Source organism: Bombina bombina, chromosome 2 (genome assembly GCF_027579735.1).
Source record: "Bombina bombina isolate aBomBom1 chromosome 2, aBomBom1.pri, whole genome shotgun sequence".
Classification (NCBI taxonomy): Eukaryota; Metazoa; Chordata; class Amphibia; order Anura; family Bombinatoridae; genus Bombina; species Bombina bombina.
This window is the reverse complement of record NC_069500.1, coordinates 887804902-887819155: the sequence shown is the minus strand read 5'-3', so window position 1 is coordinate 887819155 and position 14254 is coordinate 887804902. Positions and strand designations below refer to the sequence as shown.

At 39.5% G+C, this 14254-nt stretch overlaps 1 protein-coding gene across 1 annotated transcript in view; it reads left to right on the top strand.

Annotated features, from left to right (window-relative positions):
- Window positions 1-14254, top strand: part of PRKG2 (protein kinase cGMP-dependent 2) — a 308690-nt gene that overhangs the window by 29720 nt on the left and 264716 nt on the right. The window contains exon 3 of the mRNA XM_053703230.1: window positions 10627-10793. Within this exon, the coding sequence (XP_053559205.1) occupies window positions 10627-10793 (167 nt within the window). The remainder of the gene's footprint in view (window positions 1-10626; window positions 10794-14254) is intronic.

The window sequence follows — 14254 nt, the reverse complement described above, 5'->3', positions numbered from 1 at the left end:
TACATACACACATAATGAATCTCACAGTGAATTACATACTTAAAATATAAATTATTTAAATCTAATTATTCTATATTAAATATTAAAAACATGTTGTTATTATATTAATCTAAAAAATTTGAAAAATTAATAATTAAAAAAAAATATTAAAATTTAAAATTTGAAAATTTGTTAAAAGACAGTAGGAATTAAATATTTTTATTTATTTATTTTAATTTTCATTTGTATGTTTTTATACATTTTTATACAAATGCTGCTACGTCTATGTCTATATTAAGACCATATGGTTGTAATGTGTTTAGTTTATAAATCCATTTAGTTTCTAACTTTCTCAATTCTAAAAGGCGATTAGGTTTAGTTGTAGGAACTCTATCAATAACTTGAACTTTGAGAGAGCTAGGGTTATGTCTGTGGCATTCCAAGAAATGTTTAGGAACACTATGATTTATCATCTTTTTTTCTATATTGTATATGTGTTCATTAACTCGCCGTCTTATTTGGCGTTTCGTACGGCCCACATAAAGTAGGCCGCACCCACATTGCAATAAATAGACAACATATATAGATTCACAATTACTTCTAAATGAAATGTTAAAAGTTTCAGTTAGTGAACTATTAGAAAATGTAGGAGCTCTATTGACATGTTTACACATGTTGCAACGGGATTTTCCACATCTCATGGTTCCCTTCCATTCACTCAACCAGGTTGTTCCTGTTTTTTCGGTCCCTGTTTCACTAGCCATATTTTTAATAGTGGGTTTAATTTTACTTGGAGCGAGAATATTCTTGAGGCTTTTGCCTTTCCTATAATTAATAGTCGGTTTATCCCCCAATGATGGCCCTAAAATGGGATCTAATTGAAGTAATGGCCAGTGTTTTTTAATTATTTTTTCTAAACTTTTTGAGCCTTCATTAAAAGTTGTTATAAATCTCGGTGGGCGGCCATCGATGAAATACTGAAGAGAGAGGGGGCGGGATCGGGGGCGGGATTGTCGGGAGCGCGCACGGGGGGTGGCGGGCGGTCGCGTGCATGGGGAGGGAGCGGGTGGGAACCGCTACACTACAGAAAAAAACATTTGTTATAAGTGGCAGTAAGGGGGGGATAAAATCCCTAATAAAAGTAAATCTAAGGGATCTGGGAGCGGGAGCTACACTACAGAAAAAAGGAAAAAAAATAAAAAAAATAAAAAAGAAACATTTTTATTTGCAAACTGGGTACTGGCAGACAGCTGCCAGTTCCCAAGATGGCTCCCAGTAAGGTAGAGGTGGAGGGTTAGAGAGCTGTTTGGGGGGGATCAGGGAGGTTGGGAACTAAGGGGGGATCCTACACAGCTGCATATGTAAATATGCTATACAATTTTTTTTTTTTTTTTAAATATACCTTTTATTTTAGTACTGGCAGACTTTCTGCCAGTACTTAATATGGCGGGGACAATTGTGGGATGGGGAGGGAAGAGAGCTGTTTGGGAGGGATCTTGGGGTGTGATGTGTCAGGTGGGAGGCTGATCTCTACGCTAAAGCTAAAATTAATCCTGCACTGCTGGGCATAATACATGTGTGGTGCGCAGCGGCATTTAGCGGCCTTCTAATTACCAAGAAACAACGCCAAAGCCATATATGTCTGCTATTTCTGAACAAAGGGGATCCCAGAGAAGTATTTACAATCATTTATGTAATACTTGCAAAAGTTGTTTGTAAATAATTTCAGTGAGAAATATAAAATTGTGAAAAATGTTACGTTTTTTTTTTATTTGATGGTATTTAGCTGTGAAATGGTAGCATGAAATATACCAAGATGGGCCTAGATCAATACTTGGGGTTGTCTACTACACTATACTAAAGCTAAAATTAACCCTAGACGCTCCCTACATGCTCCCTAATTAACCCCTTCACTGCTAGGCATAATACACGTGTGATGCGCAGTGGTATTTAGCGGCAAAAGTTGTTTGTAAATAATTTCAGTGAGAAACCTAAAGTTTGTGAAAATATTTGGGAAATTATTTGGCAATTTTTTTTATTTGATCGCATTTGGTGGTGAAATGGTGGCATGAAATATACCAAAATGGGCCTAGATCAATACTTTGGGATGTCTTCTAATAAAAAATATATACATGTCAAGGGATATTCAGGGACTATTTAGCATGGGTGTTTTTTGGTGATTGTAGATGTGTAACAGATTGTGGGGGTCAAAGTTAGAAAAAACAAAATTTATGCTTACCTGATAAATTCCTTTCTCCTGTAGTGTGGTCAGTCCACAGGTCATCATTACTTCTGGGATATTAACTCCTCCCCAACAGGAAGTGCAAGAGGATTCACCCAGCAGAGCTGCTATATAGCTCCTCCCCTCTACGTCACCTCCAGTCATTCGACCAAGGACCAACGAGAAAGGAGAAGCCAAAGGGTGTAGTGGTGACTGGAGTATAATTCAAAAATTTTTACCTGCCATAAAAAAACAGGGCGGGCCGTGGACTGACCACACTACAGGAGAAAGGAATTTATCAGGTAAGCATAAATTTTGTTTTCTCCTGTTAAGTGTGGTCAGTCCACGGGTCATCATTACTTCTGGGATACCAATACCAAAGCTAAAGTACACGGATGACGGGAGGGACAGGCAGGCTCTTTATACGGAAGGAACCACTGCCTGAAGAACCTTTCTCCCAAAAACAGCCTCCGAAGAAGCAAAAGTGTCAAATTTGTAAAATTTGGAAAAGGTATGAAGAGAAGACCAAGTTGCAGCCTTGCAAATCTGTTCAACAGAAGCCTCATTCTTAAAGGCCCAAGTGGAAGCCACAGCTCTAGTAGAATGTGCTGTAATTCTTTCAGGAGGCTGCTGTCCAGCAGTCTCATAGGCTAACCGTATTATGCTACGAAGCCAAAAAGAGAGAGAGGTAGCCGAAGCTTTTTGACCTCTCCTCTGACCAGAATAAATGACAAACAGGGAAGACGTTTGTCGAAAATCCTTAGTTGCCTGTAGATAAAATTTCAGGGCACGGACTACATCTAGATTGTGTAGCAGACGTTCCTTCTTCGAAGAAGGATTAGGACACAAAGATGGAACCACAATCTCTTGATTGATATTCCTGTTAGTGACCACCTTAGGTAGGAACCCAGGTTTAGTACGCAGAACTACCTTGTCTGAATGAAAAATCAGATAAGGAGAATCACAATGTAAGGCAGATAACTCAGAGACTCTTCGAGCCGAGGAAATTGCCATTAAAAACAGAACTTTCCAAGATAACAGCTTGATATCAATGGAATGAAGGGGTTCAAACAGAACACCCTGTAAAACATTAAGAACTAAGTTCAAACTCCATGGTGGAGCAACAGTTTTAAACACAGGCTTGATCCTAGCTAAAGCCTGACAAAAAGCTTGAACGTCCGGAACTTCTGACAGACGTTTGTGTAAAAGAATGGACAGAGCTGAAATCTGTCCCTTTAAGGAACTAGCGGATAAACCCTTTTCTAAACCTTCTTGTAGAAAAGACAATATCCTCGGAATCCTAACCTTACTCCATGAGTAACTCTTGGATTCGCACCAATGTAAGTATTTGCGCCATATCTTATGGTAAATCTTTCTGGTAACAGGCTTCCCAGCCTGTATTAAGGTATCAATAACTGACTCAGAAAAACCACGTTTTGATAAAATCAAGCATTCAATTTCCAAGCAGTTAGCTTCAGAGAAATTAGATTTTGATGTTTGAAGGGACCCTGGATCAGAAGGTCCTGTTTCAGAGGTAGGGACCAAGGTGGACAGGATGACATGTCCACTAGATCTGCATACCAGGTCCTGCGTGGCCATGCAGGCGCTATTAGAATCACTGATGCTCTCTCCTGTTTGATTCTGGCAATCAATCGAGGAAGCATCGGAAAGGGTGGAAACACATAAACCATCCCGAAGGTCCAAGGTGCTGTCAAAGCATCTATCAGAACCGCTCCCGGATCCCTGGATCTGGACCCGTAACGAGGAAGCTTGGCGTTCTGTCGAGACGCCATGAGATCTATCTCTGGTTTGCCCCAACGTCGAAGTATTTGGGCAAAGACCTCCGGATGAAGTTCCCACTCCCCCGGATGAAAAGTCTGACGACTTAGGAAATCCGCCTCCCAGTTCTCCACTCCCGGGATGTGGATTGCTGACAGGTGGCAAGAGTGAGACTCTGCCCAGCGAATTATCTTTGATACTTCCATCATTGCTAGGGAGCTTCTTGTCCCTCCCTGATGGTTGATGTAAGCTACAGTCGTGATGTTGTCCGACTGAAACCTGATGAACCCCCGGGTTGTTAACTGGGGCCAAGCCAGAAGGGCATTGAGAACTGCTCTCAATTCCAGAATGTTTATTGGTAGGAGACTCTCCTCCTGATTCCATTGTCCCTGAGCCTTCAGAGAATTCCAGACAGCGCCCCAACCTAGTAGGCTGGCGTCTGTTGTTACAATTGTCCAGTCCGGCCTGCTGAATGGCATCCCCCTGGACAGATGTGGCCGAGAAAGCCACCATAGAAGAGAATTTCTGGTCTCTTGATCCAGATTCAGAGTAGGGGACAAGTCTGAGTAATCCCCATTCCACTGACTTAGCATGCACAATTGCAGCGGTCTGAGATGTAGGCGTGCAAAGGGTACTATGTCCATTGCCGCTACCATTGAGCCGATCACCTCCATGCATTGAGCTACTGACGGGTGTTGAATGGAATGAAGGACACGGCATGCATTTTGAAGCTTTGTTAACCTGTCTTCTGTCAGGTAAATCTTCATTTCTAGAGAATCTATAAGAGTCCCCAAGAAGGGAACTCTTGTGAGTGGAAAGAGAGAACTCTTCTTTTCGTTCACCTTCCATCCATGCGACCTTAGAAATGCCAGTACTAACTCTGTATGAGACTTGGCAGTTTGAAAGCTTGAAGCTTGTATCAGAATGTCGTCTAGGTATGGAGCTACCGAAATTCCTCGCGGTCTTAGTACCGCCAGAAGAGCACCCAGAACCTTTGTGAAGATTCTTGGAGCCGTAGCCAATCCGAATGGAAGAGCTACAAACTGGTAATGCCTGTCTAGAAAGGCAAACCTTAGATACCGGTAATGATCTTTGTGAATCGGTATGTGAAGGTAAGCATCCTTTAAATCCACTGTGGTCATGTACTGACCCTTTTGGATCATGGGTAAAATTGTCCGAATAGTTTCCATCTTGAACGATGGAACTCTTAGGAATTTGTTTAGGATCTTTAAATCCAAGATTGGCCTGAAAGTTCCCTCTTTTTTGGGAACCACAAACAGATTTGAGTAAAACCCTTGTCCCTGTTCCGACCGCGGAACCGGATGGATCACTCCCATTAATAAAAGATCTTGTACGCAGCGTAGAAACGCCTCTTTCTTTATTTGGTTTGTTGACAACCTTGACAGATGAAATCTCCCTCTTCGGGGAGAGGATTTGAAGTCCAGAAGGTATCCCTGAGATATGATCTCTAACGCCCAGGGATCCTGGACATCTCTTGCCCAAGCCTGGGCGAAGAGAGAAAGTCTGCCCCCCACTAGATCTGATCCCGGATCGGGGGCCCTCAATTCATGCTGTCTTAGGGGCAGCAGCAGGTTTCCTGGCCTGCTTGCCCTTGTTCCAGGACTGGTTAGGTCTCCAGCCTTGTCTGTAGCGAGCAACAGCTCCTTCCTGTTTTGGTGCAGAGGAAGTTGATGCTGCTCCTGCTTTGAAATTACGAAAGGAACGAAAAATAGACTGTCTAGCCTTAGGTTTGGCTCTGTCTTGAGGCAGAGCATGGCCTTTACCTCCTGTAATGTCAGCGATAATTTCTTTCAACCCGGGCCCGAATAAGGTCTGCCCTTTGAAAGGTATATTAAGCAATTTAGATTTAGAAGTAACGTCAGCTGACCAGGATTTTAGCCACAGTGCTCTGCGCGCCTGAATGGCGAATCCGGAATTCTTAGCCGTAAGTTTAGTTAAATGTACTACGGCATCCGAAATAAATGAGTTAGCTAACTTAAGGGCTTTAAGCTTGTGTGTAATCTCATCTAATGGAGCTGATTCAAGTGTCTCTTCCAGAGACTCAAACCAAAATGCTGCTGCAGCCGTGACAGGTGCAATGCATGCAAGAGGTTGCAATATAAAACCTTGTTGAACAAACATTTTCTTAAGGTAACCCTCTAACTTTTTATCCATTGGATCTGAAAAGGCACAGCTATCCTCCACCAGGATAGTGGTACGCTTAGCTAAAGTAGAAACTGCTCCCTCCACCTTAGGGACTGTTTGCCATAAGTCCCGTGTGGTGGCATCTATTGGAAACATCTTTCTAAATATCGGAGGGGGTGAGAACGGCACACCGGGTCTATCCCACTCCTTAGTAACAATTTCAGTAAGTCTCTTAGGTATAGGAAAAACGTCAGTACTCGACGGTACCGCAAAATATTTATCCAACCTACACATTTTCTCTGGTATTGCAACTGTGTTACAATCATTCAGAGCCGCTAACACCTCCCCTAGTAATACACAGAGGTTTTCCAGCTTAAATTTAAAATTTGAAATGTCTGAATCCAGTTTGTTTGGATCAGAACCGTCACCCGCAGAATGAAGCTCTCCGTCCTCATGTTCTGCAAATTGTGACGCAGTGTCTGACATGGCCCTAATATTATCAGCGCACTCTGTTCTCACCCCAGAGTGATCACGCTTACCTCTTAGTTCTGGTAATTTAGCCAAAACTTCAGTCATAACAGTAGCCATATCCTGTAATGTGATTTGTAATGGCCGCCCAGATGTACTCGGCGCTACAATATCACGCACCTCCCGAGCGGGAGATGCAGGTACTGACACGTGAGGCGAGTTAGTCGGCATAACTCTCCCCTCGTTGTTTGGTGAAATATGTTCAATTTGTACAGATTGACTTTTATTTAAAGTAGCATCAATGCAGTTAGTACATAAATTTCTATTGGGCTCCACTTTGGCTTTAGCACATATAGCACAGATATCTTCCTCTGAATCAGACATGTTTAACACACTAGCAAATAAACTAGCAACTTGGAAATACTTTTCAAGTAATTTACTATAATATGAAAACGTACTGTGCCTATAAGAAGCACAGAAAAAGTTATGACAGTTGAAAATTAATAAACTGAAAAGTTATAGCATCAAATCTTTGCAAAACACAATTTTAGCAAAGGATTGTTCCCATTAGCAAAGGATAACTAACCCTGATAGCAGAAAAAAAATACAGAAATAAACGTTTTTTATCACAGTCAACTACAATCTCACAGCTCTGCTGTGAGTGATTACCTCCCTCAAAACAAGTTTTGAAGACCCCGGAGTTCTGTAGAGATGAACCGGATCATGCAGGGAAGACAATGAACTTCTGACTGAATTTTTTGATGCGTAGCAAAAGCGCCAAAAAAGGCCCCTCCCCCTCACACACAACAGTGAGAGAGATCAGTAAACTGTCATAAATTAAATAAAACGACTGCCAAGTGGAAAATAGTGCCCAAAACATTTTTTCACCCAGTACCTCAGAAAATTAAACGATTTTACATGCCAGCAAAAAACGTTTAACATTAAATAAATTAAGTGTTATTAAAAAGCCTGTTGCTAGTCCCTGCAAAATAGGCTAAAGTCTTATGCATACAGTATAATTCCAGTGAAGTGCCATTCCCCAGAATACTGAAGTGTAAAATATACATACATGACAGCCTGATACCAGTTGCTGCTACTGCATTTAAGGCTGAGTTTACATTATATCGGTATGGCAGAATTTTCTCATCAATTCCATTGTCAGAAAATAATAAGCTGCTACATACCTCTTTGCAGATTAATCTGCCCGCTGTCCCCTGATCTGAAGTTTACCTCTCCTCAGATGGCCGAGAAACAGCAATATTATCTTAACTACGCCAGCTAAAATCATAGAAAAAACTCAGGTAGATTCTTCTTCAAATTCTACCAGAGAAGGAATAACACACTCCGGTGCTATTATAAAATAACAAACTTTTGATTGAAGGTATGAAACTAAGTATAATCACCACAGTCCTCTCACACATCCTATCTATTCGTTGGGTGCAAGAGAATGACTGGGGGTGACGTAGAGGGGAGGAGCTATATAGCAGCTCTGCTGGGTGAATCCTCTTGCACTTCCTGTTGGGGAGGAGTTAATATCCCAGAAGTAATGATGACCCGTGGACTGACCACACTTAACAGGAGAAAGTGTGTTTTTTTCCTCATATTTTATAATTTTTTTAAAGTAAATTATAAGATATGATGAAAATAATGGTATCATTAGAAAGTCCATTTAATGGCGAGAAAAACAGTATATAATATGTGTGGGTACAGTAAATGAGTAAGAGGAAAATTACAGCTAAACACAAACACCACAGAAATTTAAAAATAGCCCTGGTCCTTCAGTTAAAGAAATTGAAAAATGGCCTTGGTCCTTAAGGGGTTAAAAGGGCTTTTTGCAGGGCATTGCACCAAGATAAACAGCTCTTTTACAGTCAAAATACACAAAGTCCCCCCTAACAGTAAGATCCCCCACCCACCAAACTCCCCAAAATAAAAGAACCTAACAATAAAAAACCTAAACTACCCATTGCCCTGAAAATGGCATATGTTTGGGCATTGCCCTTAAAAGGGCATTTAGCTCTTTTACAAAGTGCCCACCCTAAACTATATAACCCCCCCTCAATATTTTTTACAAAAAACCTAACCTCCTGCACAAAGTGTTAACAAACACCTAAACCGCCAACCCTGACATCGCAAAACAATAAAATAATTAACCCCTAATCCACAAATAACATAATTAAAATATTAACCCCTAAACTGCCAACCCCCCCACATCGCAATAAACCTAATATATTAACCCCTATACCGCAAACCCCCCCCACAACGCAAATAACTAATTTAATTACTAAGCCCCCTAACCTAACACCCCCTAAATTAACCCCAATTACTACTAAATTACAATTAAAATAAAAAATCCTAACATTAAATTACAAAAAATTAAAAAACTCTAAAATTACAGAAAAAAATAAACAAAATTATCAAAAATATTTTTTTATACCTAATCCCTAAGAAAATAAAAAACAAAACAAAATAAAAACACCCCCTAATCTAAACTGCCAATAGCCCTTAAAAGGACCTTTTGTAGGGCATTGCCCTAAGTTAAACAGCTCTTTTACATAAAAAAATTACTAAATCCCCCCTAACAGTAAAAAACCCTAACCCACTAAGCCCCCCAAAATAAAAAAACCTAAACTACCCATTGCCCCTAAAGGGGCATTTGTATGGGCATTGCCCTTAAAAGGGCATTCAGCCACCACAAAAAATAAAAAAAAATCCTAAAACTAAGCCCCAAATAGGTATTCACCATTCCTGAAGTCCGGCGGAGGTCTTCTTCCAGGCGGCTCCATCATCTTCTATCTTCATCCAGAGCGAAGGCAGCACGGAGCGGAGGTGTGGAACTGGCTTCCCCCGATGCACGGATCCTCAGCAGTGGTCCTCAATGGCGGCGGCCCTTGGCGGCGACGTTCCTCGGCGGTGTGTAGGCTCCTCTTCATGCGATCGTCCATCGCACACTGAAGATTGAATGCAAGGTACCCCATATTTATAAAATAAATATGGGGTACCTTGCATTCCTATTGGCTGAAATTTTTGAACAGCCAATAGGATTTCAGTAGCTCTAATCCTATTGGCTGATTTAAAAATTTCAGCCAATAGGAATGCAAGGTACCCTAAATTGAATGTGGTACCTTGCATTCAATCTTCAGTGTACAACAGACATCTGATGGAGAGGAGCCTGCACGCGGCCGAGGAACGATACTACCAAGGACCGCCGCCGTTTAGTACCGTCGCTGAGGCTCCAGGCATCGGGGAAGACATCTCCACTCCGCGCCACCTTCGTTCCGGATGAAAATAGAAAATGATGGAGCTGCCTGGAAGAAGACCTTCTCTGCCGGACTTCAGGAATGGTGAGTACCTATTTGGGGCTTAGTCTTAGGCTTTTTTTTATTTTTTGGGATGGCTTTTTTTTTTTAGATTAGCAAATTTTGGGCTGAAAAAGAGCTGAATGACCTTTTAAGGGCAATGCCCATACAAATGCCCCTTTAAGGGCAATGGGTAGTTTAGTTTTTTATTTTGGGGCGTTTGGTGGGTGGGGGTTTTTACTGTTAATTGGTAATTTTTGTAAGTAAAAGAGCTATTTAACTTCGGGCAATATCCTACAAAAAAGGCCCTTTAAAGGGTTATTGGTAGTTTAGTATTAGATTAGGGGGTGTTTTCTTTTGGGGGGGATTTTTTATTTTTATAGGGGTATTAGTTTAGGTTTACATTTTTTATTTTGGATAGCTTTGTTTAATTTTTTTCTGTAATTTTACTTTTTTTTATTTTTTCTGAAACTTTACCTTGGGGGTTTGTATTTGTTAAACATAGACTGCCCTCTGGGCAGGCCTATCGCCTAGTAAAATATAAGTATAAAAAGCTATATTTATCTCTCAAAATATGATATCAACAGCTGATGATGGTAATGATGATTATAAAGGTATTTGTCTTTTATTATTAATATTATTATTATATAATAATAAAACTGCTATATCTGCTTTTGTAATAATTTTGTAACTACAGGTTGTAGAATGACTTTTCATTTTTTTCTTCCGAACAAGTGAAAAAAAGCTGATAACTGATGCATTATTCAAGAACCAGTTTTTGAAGAGATTGGATCCTCATCAAATCCGAGATATGGTTGAATGTATGTACGAAAGGACATACTCACAAGGAGATTACATTATTAAACAAGGAGAACCCGGAAGTCATATCTTTGTATTAGCTGGTATGTATGTTGCATGCTTTCTTATTTTCCTCTACTTACATATAAATACAAATTGACTAATGCTTATATACTTAAAGGGACAGTCTAGTTAGAATTAAACTTTTATGATTCAGATAGGGCATGTAATTTTAAACAACTTTCTAATTTACTTTTATAATCAAATTTGCTTTGTTCTCTTGGTAAACCTAGGTAGGCTCATATGCTTATTTCTAAGCCCTTGAAGGCCGCCTCTTACCTGAATGCATTTTTACAGTTTTTCACAGCTAGAGGGCCTTAGTTCACATGTGCCATATAGATAACATTATGCTCACATCCGTGGAGTTACCTAGGCGTCAGCACTGATTGGCTAAAATGCAAGTCTGTCAAAATAACTGAAATAAGGGAGCAGTCTGCAGAGGCTTAGATACAAGGTAATCACAGGGGTAAAAAGTATATTAAAAGTGTATTGGTTATTCAAAACTGGGGAATGGGTAAAAAAGGGATTATCTATCTTTTTAAACAATAACAATTTTGGAGTAGACTATCCCTTTAATTATAAATACTTAAATGTTATGGGAAATATTTAGCACTGATTACATATCGTCATGAGTTAAAATAGAGCAGGTGGTATAGTTAAGAAATGTCACACTTTGAAATAAAAACAAAATGTCTACTTGAATAAACTTCTTTGGTTAAAAAAACAGGCAGCATTCAGCTCCAAACAATACAAACCCTGTCTCTAAAAATGAAAATCACTAATACCTCAGCTATTTCTGGAGAGCAAAGAGACCACAGCTGGTATTCCAACACACTTAATATCTGCCATTTCACTCCAGTAGCTACATTATATATGCAGAATTTAACCTCAGCAAACATCTTATGGCTCTGACGTTAGTTGGACATTTCATACACGCACCACACACTCTTTTACAGAGTGCATAAGAGCAGTTTCTATGGAATATTTAATGTGTTAAATATAGAACAACAGAGTGTATAATGCATATATTTAGGCTGAATTCCATAGAGACACCTGAGTGAATATATGTTACGTTATATCCTGTTTTAAATGAAAAGTTGTTCACATTTTAAAAGATTTCATGAACCCAGTGATGAAAAAAATATTGTTTATTTATTAGGTTGTGATTATTATTGATATCATATTTTTTTTTATAAACGACAACTATATGTCTCAGAGAGCTACAAATTATATAGTAGATTTATGGCAAGAGAATTCTAAAAACAACGGCCTTGAATACTGAATCCTTTTTTATAATACCCAGTAAGTCTAACCCAACATATCATTATCAAGTTGGAAATTTCTACCCAAGCCTTGGTAGATAGACTTGTTTTAAAAATATCGGCTCCCACAAAATAGGGACTCACAGGGTCCTGGTAATTGCAATACCAGGGTGGGACGGTGTAATTTAGCAACAAACGTGATACCTCCGGAGTAGCGCTGCCACCTTTTTATGGAAAAAATACCTGCTCATTAGCATACATTTGCATACATAATTATTTAGCCTTAATAAGGAAATAAAGCTGTTAGGACTAATTTTTAATGGTGATTAGTTTATAATTAGATTCCATTATACTTAGCAAAAGTTTGATCATGATGGCATCTTTCTATATTTAATCTTTTTTTTTTTTTTTTAACTTTGACCTAAACCTTAAAGGGACATTAAACACTAAATACACGCTAGATAGAATGATGCATTCAAAGAAAAAATTAGTCCATGACTAACATGTAGATGTATTTTTTAAAGTTTCATTAGTTGTTTAAAAAGTGACAAAATAAGTGTAAAGTTTTAGTGTCTATAAAACACTGGGAGCTGCCATGTTGTAACTTGTGTTACCTTCTCTGCTTTGGCCAATTAGGGACAGTTATACATAGGTCACTAGAGTGTGCAGCCAATGGTTGTGCTGGATTTAACAGTGTTCTGCACTTCCATTTCTAACAGGAACTGAAAAGCTCACAATTTCAGAATGGAATTACAGGCAAAGAGGACAAAATAAATAATGAAAGTATATTGCAGAGTTGTTTTATATATACAATTTATCATTTTATATTACCATCTCAAAGTGTTTAATGTCCCTTTAAATCCTGGAATAATAAACTTATTTACTAAATGACAATAGAAAAAAAAACCGTTGTAAAATATTTTATGATAAATGTAAGAAAAACAGCTTTTTTGTGGGCTTGCTTTAACCCGAAAGGCATGTTTCATGCATATTAAAGGGACATGAAACCCACATTTTTTCTTTTATAATTCAGACAGAGAATGCAATTTTAAATAACTTTCCAATTTATTTTTATTACCTAATTTGTTTCATTCACTTAGTATCCCTTGTTGAAAAGTATACCTAGGTAGACTCAGAAGCTGCTGATTGGTGGCTGCACATATATGCTTTTTGTCATTAGCTTTCAGCTAGCTCCCAGTAGTGCATTACTGCTCCTTCAACAAGGAGAATCAAGAGAATTAAGCAAATTAGATAATAGAAGTAAACAGGAAAGTTGTTTAAAATTGTTTGTTTGATATGAATCATGAAAGAAAAAGTTTGGGTTTAATGTCCATTTAAAGATATTAAAGAGCTCTATTTGAATTGTATTTATTTATTTTTTTGCATGAAAGAAAGTGTTAGAGTTGTTTATTTTGATTTGGAAGCTAACAGAAAGTTTGACCTAGGTATAAAGGAACAATTACTCAGAGACCATGCCTAAAACACGTAAAAAAAAATAATCAGTGGACAATTCATTAAAAAATATTAAAAATATAAATATAAAAAGCAGCACTTTTTTGGAGCTCCATGCTGCTCTCCGATCCCATAGTGGAATCTAGGTATCAATCCTCTCCCCCACCAAAGCCGATTTAGCACAGTAGGTGCGGAGTGACAGCGCCTGTTCTATGCCGCGGCCATTTTGGCTTCCTGATTTGGTAAACAAGACAACACCTTCCAGAGACGGCGGAGTGGAGGGAGTGACAGCTCGCAATAACTCATTGCTAGCTGACTTACCCCTGAGCTCGGATTGTCCCTGCTCAGCCCGAGTGGAGTTGAGGTGACAACGCATCATGGAGAACGCCATTCCGGCGTGTAGATCCGCATCAGATCAGCTACTAGGCTGCGCACAAATGGCCTTGTTGTAGCCACCACAGACATCTGACCTTAAGCGAGAGGTGCAACGCAGAATGAGATCGCTGAGGCGACTGCTTCTGCAGGGTGAGAACGGACCTGGCCTGGATCCATCGGCGCTGGAACTACAAAAGAGCGTGAAAACCTTTTGGCGCCATCTTAGAGGCCTACAGCTGCAGCATTCATCCCCACAGGGGAATGAGGATTTCTGCACACTGCCTGTCCGGAACATGTACCAGGATTCAGCAGAACATGACGCAAAAAATAATAAAAAGTCCACAAGTCAAATAACAAGCCAGGAGTCAAAACCAGAGCTGGTAGTCAGACGAGCCGAGTCAGGAGCCAAAGCGAAT